The 18,536-nt window shown below is 45.3% G+C and overlaps 1 protein-coding gene across 1 annotated transcript in view; it reads left to right on the plus strand.

The window, feature by feature from the left end:
- PCCA (propionyl-CoA carboxylase subunit alpha) overlaps positions 1-18,536 on the plus strand; it is a 263,459-nt gene that overhangs the window by 40,171 nt on the left and 204,752 nt on the right. Inside the window, exon 6 of the mRNA XM_049778616.1 lies at positions 6,324-6,377. Within this exon, the coding sequence (XP_049634573.1) occupies positions 6,324-6,377 (54 nt within the window). The remainder of the gene's footprint in view (positions 1-6,323; positions 6,378-18,536) is intronic.

The raw sequence follows: 18,536 nt of genomic DNA on the forward strand, positions 1-18,536 counted from the left end.
GGAAGGGAAAGAAAGAAAGAAATCACAATGAGTTTTGAATATTAGAAGTAGGAGAAAGAAAGCAAGATAGAAAGGGAGAAAGAAAAAGAGGGAGAAAGAAAGAAAGAAAGAAAGAAAGAAAGAAAGAAAGAAAGAAAGAAAGAAGAAAGGAAGAAAGGAAGAAAGAAAGAAAGCACAATTAGTTGAATATTAGTAGTGAGAGAAAAAAGAAAGGGAGAAAGAAAGCAAGCAAGCACAATGAGTTTTGAGCATTAGGAGTAGGAGAAACAAAGAAATAAAGAAAAGGAAGAAAGGGAAACGGGGCCAGCTGGAGCAGTGGCACAAGTGGTAGGGCATTTGTCTTGCAAGCAGCTGATCCAGGACAGACCTCAGTTTGATCCCCTGGCATCCTATATGGTCCCCCAAGCCAGGAGCGATTTCTGAGTGTATAGCCAGGAGTAACTCCTGAGCGTCATTGGGTATGCCACAAAAAAACAAAAAACAAAAAGGGAAAGAAAGAGAGAAAAAGAAATCACAATGACTTTTGAATATTAGGAGTGGGAGAAAGAAAGAAGGAAAGAGAAAGAAACCACGATGAATTTTGAGTATTAACCCTTACCATGTAATGCGAGCATTAAAACAGTTCCTCTGTAAGTATCATCAGGATTCCAAAGGCTTAAATCCCATTGTAATTGTTGTACCAAAAAAAAAAATGATATATACCTCTTGAGATCTCCAGAAATAGAAATTGATAGTTCAATAGTGTCAGTAGAATTGCAGGGAAGGCCCATGAGATGTGCATTTCTCTCTGGCGCCAATCTGGTTGGAATTCATGGAGGAAAACTGGTTTCTGAGGAGTTTAATCAGGATCAGTGATTTTGAAAAAAAAAAAAAAAAAAAGAAGAAGCCAGGTAACTAATTGCATATCATGTTAAAATCATGCAGGATTATCCCTTACGATGGAGGATGCAGCCAGCAATTAGCCTGGAGCGCTCTGATTGCTCCCCTTTCTCTGCAAAGAAACGTCTGAACTGATGCTTAACTGAAAAACAGAAGCTGTGAACTCAGAGCTGTTTATGGTTTTATTAAGCAGAGTTAAAGGACATAAAACGCTTAGTTTTTTGTTCAGTTTGTTTTTGGGATCATACTCAGCTGTTTGCTCAGTGCTTTATCTTTGTGGTTTTTTTTTGGGGGGGGGCACCCCTGGCCTCACTCAGGGGTTACTTCTGACTCTGATCAGAAATGGCTCTTGGCAGGCTCGAGGGACCATATGGGATGCCAGGGATCGAACCCAGGTTCGTACCAGGTTGGCCACGTGCAAGGCAAATGCCTTACTGCTGTGCTATCACTCCAGCTCCTCAGTGCTTTGTCTTGACTGCTTGGGGATGGTTTCTGGTGGGGTTCGGGGAACCATATGTGGTGCTGGGGATCAAACCCGGGTCAGCCTTCAAGCAAGGCAAGTGCCCTCCCCACGTTAATATCGCTCTGGTTCCCAAATCTCTGAACCTTTTAAGTAGAGTTGATCAGAATATTATCTCTAGTTGAATGTTAAATACCCTGAAATCAGAGGAAAGAAGTTCTCTCTACTCTGACGTAGAAGGTTAAAATCTGTACCATGTTTCTAATTTATTTTTTGGTGTGGAGATTTGGTTCACACACAGCAGCCCTTAGGGATCACTCCTGGCTCTGAGCGCAGAAATCGCTCCTGGCAGGCTCAGGGGACCATATGGGATGCAGGGATCGAACCCGGGCCTGTCCCGAGTCGGCTGTGTGCAAGGCAAACGCCCTACCACTGTGCTATCGCTCCTGCCCCTGTACCCTGTTTATAATTCAAAGCTCAGCTCGGCATTGAAAAGTCTTCAATGTGTAGCTTCTCTTGCAAGGCCACTGAGAGTCACATCTGAAGTTTCTCTCTCTCCTGCCTGCAGAATTATTTATGAAATGTGCATCCCACACCAAGTGACTACATCTATGTTCAGCCAATGTTGGAGGCAGGGCCAACCCATTCGAACAAGAAGGTGGAATCAGCTGTGTTGCTAGGTGCTTGTGAATGGTTAAAAATGAGGGGGGCCGGAGCGATAGCTCAGCGATTGCGGTCAACCAGGGACCTGGGTTTGATTCTCAGCATCCCATCCTGGTGCAAAGCCAGGAGTAACCCCTGAGTGCCACCTGGATGTGCCCCCCCGCCCCCCGAAAAAAAGGATGCAGGCAGAGTGGGCGGGGCCTTTACCTTGCGTGTTACCGACTTGGGTTCCATCTCTGGCATCCTCTAGGGTCCCCTGAACATTGCCAGGTATAATTCCTGGGCTCAGCCAGGAGTAAGCTCTGAGCATCGCATGGGGAGGGACTAGAGTCCACCCGTTGGGCAGAGTGAGACCTTCATGCAGGAGATGCAGGTTTCATCCAGCGTACAGCATGGGATCCCCCAGTTCCCACAGAGAGTGTCCCCACTTCTGAGCCCTGAGTAGCTCCTGATTACTGTTTGTTGTGGCTGCAGAAGCATAGGGTGAGATGGAAGGATGAATGGATATTAAAAGACAAAAAAAAAAAGGTGAAACCAGGACTCCCCTTGAGTGAGGAAGCCCCAGAGTGAGGTCTTTAGGAACTAGACAGATTTGGGGTCAGAGCGATAGCACAGCGGGTAAGGCATTTGCCTTGCACGCGGCCTAACCAGATTTGATCCCCAGCATTCCATATGGTCCCCTGAGCCTGGTATAAATTCTTTCTTTCTTTTTTCTTTTTTTGGTATTTGGGTCACTCCCAGCAGCGCTCAGGGGTTACTCCTGGCTCTACGCTCAGAAATCACTCCTGGCAGGCTCGGGGACCATATGGGATGCCAGGATTCCAACCACCGTTCTTCTGCATGCAAGGCAAATGCCTTATCTCTATGCTATCTCTCCAGCCCCCGAGCCTGCTATAATTTCTGAGTGCAGAGCCAGAAGAAATCTCCAGAATGCCAGTGGGTGTATCCTATAAAGCCAGCAATAACAATAACAAGAACCAGAAAGATAGAAGATAGACAGTTTGGAAGGTAGCAGTTTCTGGAACTTTAAAGGGGAGATAGAATTTTAAAAAAAATGTTTTGCAAAGGGTTTCCAGGAACTTTTTCTTTTTCTTTTTTTTTTTTTTGGTTTTTCAGTCACACCCGGCAGCGCTCAGGGGTTACTCCTGGCTCTACAATTAGAAATTGCTCCTGGTATTTCTTGCTGTGTTTGCCTGGTATGTTGGGGGCTCTGGGCAGGACAGCTAGCCATAGGACCCCTGGGCTGACCACTTAGTCCAGGGGAACAAGATTCCCCCCACACCAGGCCGGTCTTCAGGGCCATGCCTGCTTAATCGGGCCCTGGGGGGAGGGGGTGAGAAATTCCTCCCTAGGCATCCAAGAATTACAGAGGCTTGGCTGGGCTCAGAACACTCCACATGCCAGGATTTCGTGGGCTTTTGACTGGTATGTTGGGGGCTCTGGGCAGGACAGCTAGCCATAGGACCACTGGGCTGACCACTTTGTCCAGGCGAGCATGATTTCCCCCACACCAGGCGGGTCTTCAGGGCCACGCCTGGTTAATCCGGCCCTGGGAGGAGGGGTGAGAAATTCCTTCCTAGGCATCCAAAACCTACAGAGGCTTGGCTGGGCTCAGAACACTCCGAATGCCAGGATTTCTTGGTGTGTTTGCCTGGTATGTTGGGGGCTCTGGGCAGGACAGCTAGCCATAGGACCCCTGGGCTGACCACTTAGTCCAGGGGAACAAGATTCCCCCCACACCAGGCATCCAAGAATTACAGAACCGCGCGGGGCTCACGCCCCCGCGCGTACTTCATGTACTTCATGTAATCAGAATATTCCTTATTCTTATGTTATGTTTTCCGTATACAGAATGTTTATTTTGTATTCTCCCCTTTCCCACTCCCCTACAAAGCTCTTTTTTACTCCTTAACTCTCTAACCCCCTCTCAAACATCACTAACCTAGTTTACTCTTTTTAACTTCAGTAGTGTACAATCCTAATCACAGTCCAAAGCTGTGCATTGTGTGTGACAACCCCAAACTGTTTCAAGATACATAAAATGGACACGTATTTCTTTAGAATATTTTGTGTTTTTTCTCTGACAGCTATAATTCTTACTAAATGTTGTCTTATACAGTGATGATTCTAACCACTTTTTATCTTCTCTTTTGAGCTGTTTAACAAGGAATTTTGGTGGAAGAGTCCCCCAGTTTAATGCTTATGATTGAACCATGTATTGGGAATCATTGTAATTGTTCTTATGGCCCCCATATGCGCCAATAACACCATGTGGCATTGCTTCTTATTTGCATAGGCACATTAAAATGGGAAAATAGTATAAATACAAATAAGATCCTATCTAATAGAGATTGGAACACACAAATCTTGTAGTGCAAAGGGACCTTACACCCTGAACACTGACATAACGACCTGGCACAGACCTCAGAAGAAAGGGCATATTCCATTCTCCCCTGAACCAGGAAAGCCATCCACGAAACATCCAGGCTGGTCTATAACATCACCTGGAAGCAATCCTCTACCACGGAAGACCTACACTGCTCAGACCTCGACCTGCTCAAAAAGACTTCCCTTAACACTGAGAAGACTTAACAACAACAACGACCTGCTTACAGGACAGGGCTCCCTGCATTGCCCTTTGATTGTGAGGTGAAAGGAGAGGATGCTCCACATCCTGACTTCAATGTAAGATATGCAGATTCCAGGATCTTTAATACAGAAACATGATACCAGCAACAGAGACTGTGTGAAAAATAAAAGTGTGTTGGCACTACAGACAATGTATTGGATTGGACGATCTAGCTTGCCTGGAGCCTAGACTTCGTCTTGTGCCAAGAAACTTCAGGGGTCTGGTCTCTTTGTACTTAGGCCAAGGTTATTTCTTTCCATGTCCCTCATATTTTGGTGGGCCTATGCAAACAACAATTGCCACTCTAACACCATTTTTACTGTGCTCCTTTGACTCTAATCCTTAAAAAGAACTCACTTAAAATTTGAGGTTAACTTAAGCTAATATGCATGTATATGGAAATGTAAGAAAATACTATGCCAGTAATGTTTAAGGAGTTACGTAAGTTTTATGGCTTTAGATTGCCTTGTGTACTGTTAAGAAATATTATAATGTGTTACAATCTGGGGACTTGAGGAACAAAGTAATTGTACATGGATTCTGTCTTATTTATCTTAATGTTCTTTGGCTGAAATTTCAAAGTTAAGATATCAGCAAGGGGACTTCTGAGAATTATGTTATGGGTGATTGTCCTTCCACTGTAACTTTACCTTGTCCTCTTTCTTTGCACCCTTGTTCTCATAATTAAAAATAAAAATTAAAAAAAAAAAAAAAAAAAAAGAAATTGCTCCTGGTGGGCCTGGAGAGATTGCACAGCGGCGTTTGCCTTGCAAGCAGCCGATCCAGGACCAAAGGTGGTTGGTTCGAATCCCGGTGTCCCATATGGTCCCCCGTGCCTGCCAGGAGCTATTTCTGAGCAGACAGCCAGGAGTAACCCCTGAGCGCCGCCAGGTGTGGCCCAAAAACCAAAACAAAAAAAAAAAAAAAAAAAAGAAATTGCTCATGGCAGGCTCGGGGGACCATATGGAATGCCGAGATTTGGTCCATAGTCTTTTTGCATGCAAGGCAAATGCGTTATCTCCATCTCTCTCTCTCTCTCTTTCTCTCTCTCTCTGTATATATATATATTTTTTTTTTTTTTTGGTTTTTGGGCCACACCCAGTAATGCTCAGGGGTAACTCCTGGCTATGCGCTCAGAAGTCGCTCCTGGCTTGGGGGACCATATGGGACGCCGGGGGATCGAACCGAGGTTCATCCAAGGCGAGCGCAGGCAAGGCAGGCACCTTACCTCCAGTGCCACCGCCCGGCCCCATATATATATATATATTTAAGGGGGCCAGCCATAGCTTGTCTTTGTTCAAGGTCATTCACATCCCCGACTATGTCTTGATTCTGGCAGTGCTCCAGGGATCACATAGTCCCAGTGATCTTGTCCAGTGCTCCAGCCCTGCCAGCTCTCTCTCAGGTCCCCTCGCCCATGACCTGATGGGTCAGCCATTGTAAAGCTCAGAGAAAGACATGGAGCAGTTTAAGCTGAGTCTGGAAACACGCAGGGAACTTATGTAGAGTGCAGAAGCCCTGTGTGTGGATGGACCCCATCAGAGTGAGAATATGCGGTGTGACAGAAATGTGGAACTTGGAAATTTCTGGCATCTGGGTGAAAAAAGGCCCCTTTCCACGGGGCCCTCAAACAGGAAACACCCCGAGAGGCATGGGTGAGAAATTGAATGTACGTTCTGTCTTCTCTCTTAGGTACATCCAGGCTACGGGTTTCTCTCAGAAAACAAGGAATTTGCCAAATGTTTGGTAAGTTCAGAACAAAGCGGATACTGCTCACCTACATTTCGGAAAGCGTCATGTGGTATGACTGGCACAAATGTGGGCTGTGACAAATGACAGAGCTGTGACTGTCCCAGCAATTCTTCATCCCTTTTTTTGTATTGGGGGTGGGGCGCAGTGCACCATGTATTGCTGAGAAGTTAACTCCCATCCTGGTGCTGGGATTTAAGGGGAACCCTGGCAGTGCTGGGGCTCCTGTGAGGAGTCTCCCATGCAGATCCTGCGTCCTAGGGCCCTTTGAGCCGTCTCCATCTCTTGGCCTTGAGTAGGTGACTGAGGGTGTCAGAGTGCAGTGCCACAGTAGTCAAGCTTGGGCAGGGCAGATGGAGGCACAAGTCACGTCTGTTCCCCCACTTTGCTGTGTTTCTGTGGTGTCTCTGATCAGATTCATCACTGCCTCTGGACTATGAATATACATATATATATATTTTTTTTCTTTTGTTGTTGTTGTTGGTTTTTTTTTTTTGGCCACACCTGGTGACACTCAGGGGTTACTCCTGGCTATGTGCTCAGACATTGCTCCTGGTTTGGGGGACCATATGGGATGCCAGGGGATCGAACCTCGGTCCATCCTAGCCTAGGGCGCCTTACGGTTTGCGCTACTGCTCCAGCCCCTGAATTTTTTTTTTAAAATCATCTCAGTATCCTTCTTGATTAGGTGAATTAACCTTATTTCATTTTATGGCTTTGATTGCTTTTTTAGTAATTTATTTGGGGCCACAGCTTCCTGGAAGGACCATACCTTGACCTGGGATTTGAAGAGGGTCAAAGCTGTGTGCTGGGAAAGTGACTTTCCTGGTACGATTTAAGCCCTGATCAGTTCATCCATCCACCCACCCACCCACACACCCACCCACCCACCCACCCACACCCCATCCATCCATCCATCCATCCATCCATCCATCCATCCATCCATCCATCCATCCATCCATCTATCCATCCATCCATCCATCCATTATTTTTGGATCACACATGGCTCTGTGCTCAGAAATCACTCCTGGCAGGCTCAGGGGATCATAGGAGTTGCCGGGGACCAAATCCGGGTTGACCGTATTCAGGGCAAACTACCTGTTGTGCTATTGCTCTCACCTTTGTTTTATATGTTTGGTAGCTACACTGAAGAAGGTCACACAACATTAGTCTTCAGGCTCTAAAGTAGGATTTTGGAGTAATGTTTGTGAACTTTTTGTTTATTAGATGAGTTATCCTTGGTATTAAATGATCTTTAGTGATACCTTTTGCTCATGTATTTATGTTTTGTCTTTTCAGTTTGTATATTCAGAGTTATTTATAAATTACCTTCAATTTTCTGGATAAGAATTGCCACTTAAAATTAATAAATTTGACTTGGTCCTCTTCTTTTTTGCCTTATTTGGGGTGGTGGTGGTGCTTGAGGCTTATTCCTGGGTGTCAGGGGTCAGGGTTATTCCCAGCAGACTCCAGGGCCATAGGTCGTGCTGGGCGTTGAACTCAGGTTGGCTATGTGTAAGTAAGACAAGAGCCGACCCCACTTTCCTATTGCCCTGGCCCAACTTGGTCCAATCGTGAAGACAGCAGAATCCTAGGTGAAAACGAGTGAGCTGAGGAAAAAGGGGAAACTGAGGTGTGGGGCTGGGGTAGAAATGAGAGCAGCTTCTTCTTTGGCTCTTGGCCCAGACTGTCCAGGCGTAGGAAGGTCGAGGTACCCACACCTCAACCCTGACCCCTAGTTCTGACCTCAAAGGCCCACACCATGCCTGAATGTTACTGGGACTATCTTTGGGGCCCCTCTTTCTGCAGCAGTGCTGGGGTGCTCCCCCAGATTACAATCCCAGAAACTTCCATTCTCCCCTTACAAATCCAAGGCCTAAAGAGGGTGTAGCTGAAAGCCGCCTGGAGGGCCAGTAGTGACCAGTGTCACGAGAGGACAGTGAAATTGAATGCATCCAGAGGACCTTGTTTCCTTGGTAAAAGAGGCATCATTACTGTTTCCTCCTTAGGCTCCTCATTACCTCTCTGCTTTGAGCTCTGGACTCTGAATTAGTCCTTATGGAAGATGGCTTGAGGGGCCAGAGAGGTAGGGCAGTGGGCAGGGCCTGTGCCTTGCACATAGCCAACCTGGGTTGGATCTGCAGCACCCCATTCAGTTCTTCCTGAGTCCCACCAGAAGTGATCCCTGAGTGCAGAGGCAGGAGTGAGCTCTGAGCATGGCTTGGGATGGCCCCCAAACAAGCAAATAATTTGTGTTTTTTTTTGTTTTTTTGTTTTTTTGTTTCTTTTTGGGCCATACCCAGTGACACTCAGGGGTTATTCCTGGCCATGCACTCAGAAATTGCTCCTGGCTTGGGGGACCATATGCGTCGACGAGAGATCAAACCTCTTGGTCCGGCCTAGGTTAGCATGTGCAAGGCAGATGCCCTACTGCTTGCGCCATCACTTCAGCCTAATTTGTGTGTTTGAGTCAATAGATAGTGCTTTACACTCAGGTTACATGGAGGAGATCTCTCTCTCTCTCTCTCTCTCTCTCTCTCTCTCTCTCTCTCTCTCTCTCTCTCTCTCTCTCTCTCCTCCCCCCTCCACACACACACACACACACACACACACACACACGCACGCACGCACACAGGCACAGGCACACACACCTCTGGGGCCAAATGCAGCTGCTGCCTGCTTGTCGCCAAGTCACTGGAACTCAGCCATACACCTCCGTCTCCATGTTGTCTGGCTGCTTCTGCTCTGCAAGGCCCACAGAGCTGAAACTACTCACTTCTCCCTTTCAGGCCCCTTGTAGGCAAAGCCCACCAGCGCTGATGTAGACGGAGAAATCCTCAGGCCGCAGTGACACTAGAAACTGCTCCAGTGTGCCCATTTGTGCGTCACTCACTCCTTTAAAGATGCTTGTCTGGGGTCTGCGTTGGTGGCCCAGGGGAAAGACAGAAAAGGGAATCACAGTCCCAGGAGGACTGTGGAGATGCTTGTGCTATGTCAGAGCCATGCGTGGTGTCAGTGACAGAGGCATAAGCCGGTGGGCCCAGATCGCCTGGAAGTGAAGACGGGAGGGACTTTCCATCTGGGGCTTCCCACTAGCGAAGGGGCTCTTTACCCTCTGGGTTTGCTTTCTAGCTTCTCTTCTTCTATTGCCCTCTATTTTCCTGCATGGCTCTGCCCCCACTTCGCCTGGCTCTGTGCTCTACCTGTTATGGCTGCTCTGTTCTGGTGGCCACGGCTTGATGACCAGCAGTGGGTGGGTTGGGGAATCATAGAGGGAGCCGGGAATCGAACCTGGGTCTGGTTCGTCTTAGGCAAGAGCCCTCCTCACTGGATTATCATTCTGGCCCCAAGAGATGCTCATCTATCTGTGGAGTTGGGGCTTGCACATGGGGGGAGAGGGGGTACGCAGCCAGACATTTAAAGCATGGATTGAATCCTCCCAAGCACACCCTGCTTCTACCAAGATAAGATCCAAACTGATCCTTTTTTTTTTGGCCACATCCGGTGAGGCTCAGGGGTTACTCCTGGCTCTGCGCTCAGAAACCGCTCCTGGCTCAGGGGACCATATGGGATGCTGGGGATCAAACCAACGTCCGTCCTGATCAGTCAAGTGCAACACAAATGCCCTACTGCCGCGCTATCGCTCCGGCCCCCAAACTGCTCATTTTAAGGTGGTTAGTAAGAGCCAACTCGAGAGACAGCTCAAATATTTCTCCTGGTCAAGCAAGAAATCGATGCGGAAGATTAGCAACCATGTATGTCAGGCATTTAGCGCTGAGTCTGGCACCGCAGAACCGAATCTGATGGATGTTAGCGCTGTGACTTCAGTGTAAATTCATAGCAGGGTTTTAGGGGGCTTTAGGGGGCTGTATGCATATATAGTTTACAGAATTCCTTGACGTCTGTGATTTCATTTAGGTCATGCTGCTCATGGAGCTGGGTGTTAATTTTATCTGACAACAACAACAACAACCAAAAAACAAGCTCTTGTCAGGACATGGAGAATTTGTTCAAGAAATTACATCGTAGTCTCTGACTGTAAAGAGGGCGTGTGTTCAAGGAGTGAGCCAGGGATCCCCTAGAGGAATCTTTCTCGTGTTTTCCTCAGACATAGCCCCGGCAGCACGGGACAAGGGCAGGAGAATGTGGCATGGCCAGGCCCTGAATTAGCACTGAATTGATTTATGCTGGCTGTTATTTTGGATTAATGTAAGGGAGTTTTCTCTTGTAAGACCTGAGGTTTATCCACTCTGTCCACAATATTATTCCACAGTATATATGTTGGTTTAATTTTTCCTCTTGATCCATACCTAGCAGTTCTTAGGGGTCATTCCTGGCTCTGTGCTCAGGAATCACTCTTGGTGGTGCTTGGGGGACCCTATGGGATACTGGGAATTGATCCCAGGTCAGTCATGTACAAGGCCAGCACCCTACCTGCTGTTCTATCACTCCTACCACTCCCAGTGGGCCTTTATAGACGATGATGCTTGGGTTATGCGGGACAGGGAGACACAAGCCATCCCCTCGCGTTGCTGGGGTTGTGGAGTCACACCACCTATGCTGGGTTGTGGGGGGCACTACGTGATGCAGAGATTAAATTGAGGTTGACTGCGTATAAAGTAGGCATTTCCGCCCTGTTCTATCACGTGGAAGACGACACTGTTTTCCTCTCTGTGCTCACCTTCCGCCAGAGGGACGTGCTGGAATGTTCCTGAGCAGACTCTACTTTTCTGCCTCCGGCCCCCTGGAATTCAGAGGCTTTGCTTGCATGTGCTGACATTTTTTGTTTGTTTCATCTTTGCGCCACACCTGGTGATGCTCAGGGGTTACTCCTGGCTCTGTGCCCTGTGATCACTCCTGGAAGGCTGAGGGACCATCTAGGTGCCAGGGATTGGCCCTGTGCTGAATTTCTGAATGAACACTCCAAGTACACAGTCTCAAGCACCGAAACTGTAACTTTTGCCTGATGTTCTTGTATTGAACGACTTGAGTCTTCTGAGTCTTCTGGATTGGTTTATTTCTGGGTGAATGGGGAATGGAGCATGGGGTACCATCTGAGGTGCTGGGGATTGATCTTAGGTCTGTTGTGTACAAGGCAAATGCCCTCCCCACCTATTATACCATTGATCTGTATATGCGTCCCCCCACCCCCATTTTGAAAAGACTTGCATCACTCAGACTTTGAGTATTTTTTTTGGTTTTTTTTTTTTTTTTTTTTTGGTTTTTGGGCCACACCCGGCAGTGCTCAGGGGTTACTCCTGGCTGTCTGCTCAGAAATAGCTCCTGGCAGGCACGGGGGACCATATGGGACACTGGGATTCGAACCAACCACCTTTGGTCCTGGATCGGCTGCTTGCAAGGCAAACACCGCTGTGCTATCTCTCCGGGCCCAGACTTTGAGTATGTGATTATTCTTGCTTTTTGGGAGAAGTTGCTGAATTTAAAGCTAGAATTCCGGAAAGAAATATAATAAGACTTGACGAGGTCAGCCTCTTATTTTTTTCTGGGCAAGTGCTGCCTTTAATGGAGAGTGACTTCGTGTTCTCTTTCCATGTACGTCATTAGCTTTCTTGTGTTTGGCCCCACCCTGCCCTGTGCTCGGGGTCATGTGCTCCAATCCAGCTCATTCATCTCTCTCTCTGCCTTTTTATTATTTATGTCACTGCTACACTTAGAATTCAACAGGAAAGGTTTTCTTTTCTGGCGTGCCTGTCTGCGTTCTACTAGAGGTAAATAGATCAAGGACTTCGTTGGGTCAAATGAAATACCGTTAATTATCACGGTCACATTTAGGGAATGATTCTTCCTGCTCAAAGGCTCTAAAATTACACTTTTAAGTGCATGCTTTCTAAAATGGGCAGAGAGGCAGAAATAACGAGAAGATTGCTCTGGCTTTGTTTGGGACTGGACCTTCTCTAGTGACGTTACTACCAGTTTTCTTCGACGTCATGCTGATGCACAGGCTGAGGGATGCCAGAAACTCCACAGAGCTGATTTCTGTGGGTTGCGCAGTCTTACCTTGAGAGTGTTTGCATGCACCATTGTATGTGTACGTGTGTGTATGTGTGTTTTGTTGTCCTAGTCAGGGCTTTACCTGCTGGTTGGCTGTTGGGCATGAACAGAAATGAAAATGTACTGTTTGAGAAAAAAAGATGTTCTTCTTTCCTCCCTCTGCTTTTCCTTCCTTCATTTGTTTCTTCCCCCTTCTCATCCTCCCTCCCTCTCCCTCTCCTTCCCTTCCTTTTTTCCCTCCCTCCCTCCCTCCCTCCCTCCCTCCCTCCCTCCCTCCTCCCTCCCTCCCTCCCTCCCTCCCTCCCTCCCTCCCTTCCTTCCTCTCTTTTTTTACTTTTGGTTTTTGGGTCACACCTGGCAGCGCTCAGGGGTTACTCCTAGCTCTATGCTCAAAAATCATTCCTGGCAAGCTCAGGGACTCCTTGCTTCTGCCCTGCCCAGCATTAAGAACATGAGTTTTGCCCCTTTCCTGGGCATCCTCCTCTGGGAAGGAAATCTCAGGCCTGAGAAGGCACTCCCGAGTTAAGGCAATGTCTCCCATCAGGCCCTATACCCGGAATTGCATCTGGCTTCCCAATTCTTTAGGGGTGATCCCTGGGCACCACTAGGCTGTCTCAAAACTTCCCTCCAAGAAGAAACAGGGGGGCCCTAATACCCTTCCTTCCCTTCCTTTCTCTTTCCCTCTCCTCCTCTTCCCTTTCTTCCTTTCAATAGTTGCTACCGAATTTGAAATGTCTGTTTTCAGGGTAGACTTGAGAACCAAGAACCTTCTTCATTTGAGTGAGTCTCACATATGACTCAGATAGGAAGATCACACTTTGTAGGAAAACTGGATGCCTTAAAGCAGTTTTGAAGTTTGGAACTTTGTTTGAGTCACCTCTTGCCCTGATGAAGTTGGCCATAGGAAACAGCAGTCTCGTCATCATCATCTTCCTCTTCATCATCTTCCTCTTCATCATCATCATCATCATCATCAATCATTATTTTAAGCACAGTTTATACAGTACAGAGTTTCAAAACTCTGTGCTGGAGTTTTGTACAGAAGAGCACCCTGGTGCAGTGGTTTTTGGGGGGCTAGGAAGATGGAGACCGGACACCTAGAATCTAAGTTTAGGAATTGCTTCTGATCACTATTTCATAGCCTTTGCAAAAAAGACGTAGCGAAACATTTCTCTTCTACATGACTACTTGGAAAATGATTCTTTCTGGAGATTTTCCAGATGAAAAAAAAAAAAAACAACCCCCCCCCATTAAGTTTTGGAAAATCTCGTGCAAAATTTTGGGGTGAGGGGAGTGGAGGTGGGCTGGGGGGGAGTATCAGTAACTCTGAATATTTTAACTGTCCAAACTGTCATCTGCTCATGTTCTGTCTCTGGATTAGGTGAAAAAAAAGAAAGCCCAAATAAAGTTTGTCAGCCCGTTCGAATGAAAGGTGACATCTGCTTTTAATTGGTGTTTTATTTTCTTCCAAGTCAGTAAAATTCGGTCAGACACATGAATTATCAAATTTTGCAGCGCTAAGCAACTTGTCAGGTGACAGTCAGCACTGCCCTGAGCCCCTGTACAGATGGGAAGTGTTAAAATGGGGATTAATCTGCCTGTGTTGGATCGAGGTTTTCGAGGGTGCCAGCATCTGTAGGCACTGCCAGATCCTACTGTCCGAAGGGCCTTCATCTTGTTTTGCAGGCTTGTTCCATTCTCCCGGCAAATTGCTCTTTGGTAATGAAGAATGAACTAGTTTTCATGATAACTCGCTCTGTTAGACTTCAGATCCAGAAGTCAGTCGTCACAGGCTTCTGCTTTCCCAGAAAAAAGAGAAAGAACTGAGGAATATATATAAAATATAAATATTTTATATAAACACAAATTATATACAAATATATTTTATATAGATATAAAACTATATATAAATATATTTTATGTAAACATAAATATTTATATATAAACTATTTATATTTATGTATATATGTTTATCTATCAATATTTATGTATAAATATACAAATATAAATTTGTAGAAATATTCATTTCTATTTTACAGTATATGAATAATATTATATTTAGTAAGCATCTTAAAATTTCTTTGTAGTACAAAAATTCATCTTAAAGAAAAACCTCAAAGTGAGTTTTCAGAGATTACTACTTTACCCCCATTGAGGCTGATTAAATAAATTGGATATTTGATTTATGGCCCCCCCGGCAGGCCTGGGGAGGACCATATGGGATGCTGGGATTCGAACCAACGTCCTTTTGCATGCAAGGCAAACACCTTACCGCTGTGCTGTCTCTCCAGTCCAATCTCTTCCCTTTAAAAAAATCTTTTTTTTTTCCAAAACATTTTGAGATCTAAACCATAAGGATAAAGAAATCAGTTCTTTCAAGAAGACCTTATAAAAATAACTTGACTTCTGTCACACTCAGACCTAAAAAAAGATTAAAGAAAATATTCCTATCCTGCTGATTACCTTTTCATTTTCTTTCTTGAAAATTTAAGCAAGTGACTAATTAGTTTCTTTATGGAAATTGCTTGTAAAAATTCAACGTTAGGTTTTGCTTTGCTCATATCAAAGAAGACCTGTTTTCTATTTAAGTAGTCTTTATAGGAAAAGTATAATTCAGTTTTCATGGAGGTTTTGGATTGGAGTAACATTTTTTTAGATGAATTTCATAATGTGGCCAGATTGAAGTTTAATCTAGATTTCCCCCTTTATTTATTTATTTTTTGGGGTGTGTTCTGAGTATCTGTTAAATGCTTTAGGTAAAAGTTTTGCTACCAGGAATTCTTTGGGTCATTAAATTGGTTGGACAGAACCTGGCCTGTCTAGTGACTTGGGTATTTTGTCGATTTTTTTATTTAACTTGAAAAATATCCAGAAAAGCAGCTACATACATTCACTGACTAGTGTTACCCGCAGTCGATAAATTATGTCTTCAATTCGAGGCCAGTTCTAGCAGTTCTTACACCTTTTTATAGGAAATAGTTGAAAAGTTAGAAGAAGTTAGAAGATTTAGATCTTCTAGTCAAACCATACCGACCACTTTTCGAGTCATTTTGCTGCCTGATAACTTCAGGGTTCATTGCCCCTGTACATTTTTCAAATTATTTGCTTCTGAGTGCATAAGGCTTTAATTTACCTCCTACTGGCAGCCCCCAAATGGGCTTGTAAGAATTTTGAAAGCGAACCATGTTCTTACCGCCCCTGAACTGGCTTGAGCTGCTGACATAGAATCCCTCAGAGCTCACCTCCCAGTTCAGAGGAATGAGGGGTGCCAGCAGGATCTTTGGGGGGAGGGTGCAGATGCTAAGGCGGTATCATTTTAAAATTAATGATATTTTTAAGATACAAAGTGACTGTTTTAGATAATATTTTTCTTCGAATCACGTTTCAATGCCTGGTTATGTAAACCAAATTTTTTTTATCAATGTTAAAATTTAGTGGTTTTTTTTTTAAGTTTTTTTTTTTCTTTTATGAGGGATCAAGGGTTTATGTTAGGGAATCAGGGTTGGCTGCATGCAAGGCAAAGGCTTTAACTTCTCTGATCACTCTGTCTATTTTATTATTATTATTATTATTATTATTATTATTGTTATTATTATTTGGTTTTTGGGTCACACCCGATGGCGTTCAGGGGTTATTCTTGGCTCTGTGTTCAGAAATCACTCCTGGAAGACTCGGGGGATCATGTGGGATGCCGGGATTCTGTCCTGGGTCAGCTGCGTGCAAGACAAATGCCCTACTGTTGTGCTGTCTCTCTGGCCCTTGTTTTATTTTTTTAATCTTGAAATTTACATAATATTAAAGTATTTTGGTCTGGAGAGAGATCATAGTCTGATCTGGGTGTGTCTGTTCTCCCTCCAACCCCCAGTTCTCCAGCACCACCCACAGTGATGCCTGAGCACAGCTGGCATCCTGACATTTTTTTTTGGTACAATAATTGTTTGTGTAAATAGCATTGATACACAGATACAGAGAAAATCGCTGATGAAAATGTGCATGTGGTGCCAGAGAGATAGCACAGTGGGTAGGGTGTTTGCCCTGCAGGTGACTGACCCAGGTTTAGTCCTCATTTCATATATTCCCCGGAGCACATCCAATAGTGATCCCTGAGTCCAGAGCCAAGAGTAACTCCCAAGCAGTACCAGGTGTGGCTCTAACCAAACACCTGCCCCCCCCCCAAAAATAAAAAAGAAAAAAGAAAAGAAAAGAAAAATATGCATGAGTGGTAATCTCAATAATGCACTTGTGTCTTAGAGCTGTTTAAAGTGACTTTCATGTTATTCTTTATGCTCCCCCCTAATTTTTATTTCTAATGGGGATTGAACCCAAGTTCAGCCTTTAACTGGTAAGCTGTGTGTTGTACCACCATCCATCTTTTTTTTTTATTTATTTTTTTATTTTTTTTTTTTTTTGGTTTTTGGGCCACACCCATTTGACGCTCAGGGGTTACTCCTGGCTATGTGCTCAGAAATCGCCCCTGGCTTGGGGGGGACCATATGGGACGCCGGGGATCGAACCGCGGTCCTTCCTTGGCTAGCGCTTGCAAGGCAGACACCTTACCTCCAGTGCCACCTACCCGGCCCCTTTTTTTTATATTTTTTATTTAAGTGACATGATCATAGTTGGGTTACAGTCACAAACAGAACACCCCCCTTCACCAGTGTAACATTCCCCCCTCCCCCTTCCCATCCCCTGCCTGTATTCGCGACAGGCATTCTACTACAGTTATTTGTTTTTAAGTTCAGTAAATTGTATTTTTTTTCCTTAAAGGTTAAGAGTAAAAAAATATAGTAAAGGTGTGATAGTGGCAATTGCCGTTGTTTGGATCTTTTATGCCTTTTTTTAAGGCATAAGAGGAAGTTGGTAATTTGTTGGGAAGATGACCAAACTTCCACTGAGTTTATTAATTAATTAATTAATTATTCAAAAACTGACCAAATTGACAAGAAGTAAAGTACATTTGCAAAAGGTCAAAGAGGAGGCTGGAGAGTTAGTATAGCTAAAAATCTCTTTGCCTTGAATCTGAGTCAGGTTTCATCCCCCAAGAGTAAGCCTTGAGCACTGAAAACAAAGCAAAAAGCAAACCAAAAATGCCAGATCATTTTCTTTGGGAGTCTGGAGAGGAAGGAAAGATGAGAGACTAAGAGAAGCAATGAGAGAAAGACCGAGATGGGGCTCACTCGAGTGCCTGCAGCTGCTGTTTCAGTTGGAGTAACAGTCTGCTGTCTTCCTCCACAGGCGATCTGGGCCAGAAGGGCCATGTGTCTGGTGTGGGAGTGTGGTGGGATGGTCCAGAAGGGCCCATGGCTCTCGGACATGGAGACATGGGCACTATAATACAAGGGCTGGAGGAGGCACAGTTGTGGCTCCATAGCTCAGACATTGAGGTCATAGCCTCATTGACTTGAGATGTTCACTAATTAGGGTTGGGAACTGGGGCCTGGAGCTGGGCCTGGAGAAGGCACTTGGAGCAGGGGTTGTTTAGGACTTTGGGCCACTTCCAGTGGTACTTGGGGGCTACATCTGGCCTGGGGCTGTGGGGCGTCTGTGCTGGCTCTGTGCTCGGGGATCACTACTGGCTGGGCCCTAGGGACCTTAGAAAGTGCCAAAGATGGTATTGGTTATTCTGGGGTATGTAGCCCCCAGGATCAAATTGGGTACTGGGGTATAATATGCAGTGTTGAGGATTAACTGGGTACATGGGTATATGCAGTACTGAGATGGAACCCAATACTTGAGTATACGCAGTACTGAGGAATGAATCAGGTACTTGAGTGTATAAAATACTGAGGATTGAACTAGATACTTGAGCATATGTCAAGGATTGAACCAGATACTCGGGCATAAATGTGAGGACTGTGTCAGGTACTTGGGTCCATGCAGCACCAAGGATTGAACCAGGTACTTATGTATATGCTGAAGATTGAACTGGTACTCGAGTATATACCTAGTACTTGGGTATATATTTAGTGTTGAACTAAGTACTCTGGTCCATGTAGTGCTGAGGATTGAACAGGGTACTTGGGTATATGCAGTACTGAAGATTGAACTGGGTCCTCAGGTATATGCTGAGGATTGAACTGGGGCCTTAATTGCTTGAAGTGCTGTGAATTAAACCAGGCATTCTGGCCCATGTAGCACCTAGGC

Source organism: Suncus etruscus, chromosome 8 (genome assembly GCF_024139225.1).
Source record: "Suncus etruscus isolate mSunEtr1 chromosome 8, mSunEtr1.pri.cur, whole genome shotgun sequence".
NCBI lineage: Eukaryota > Metazoa > Chordata > Mammalia > Eulipotyphla > Soricidae > Suncus > Suncus etruscus.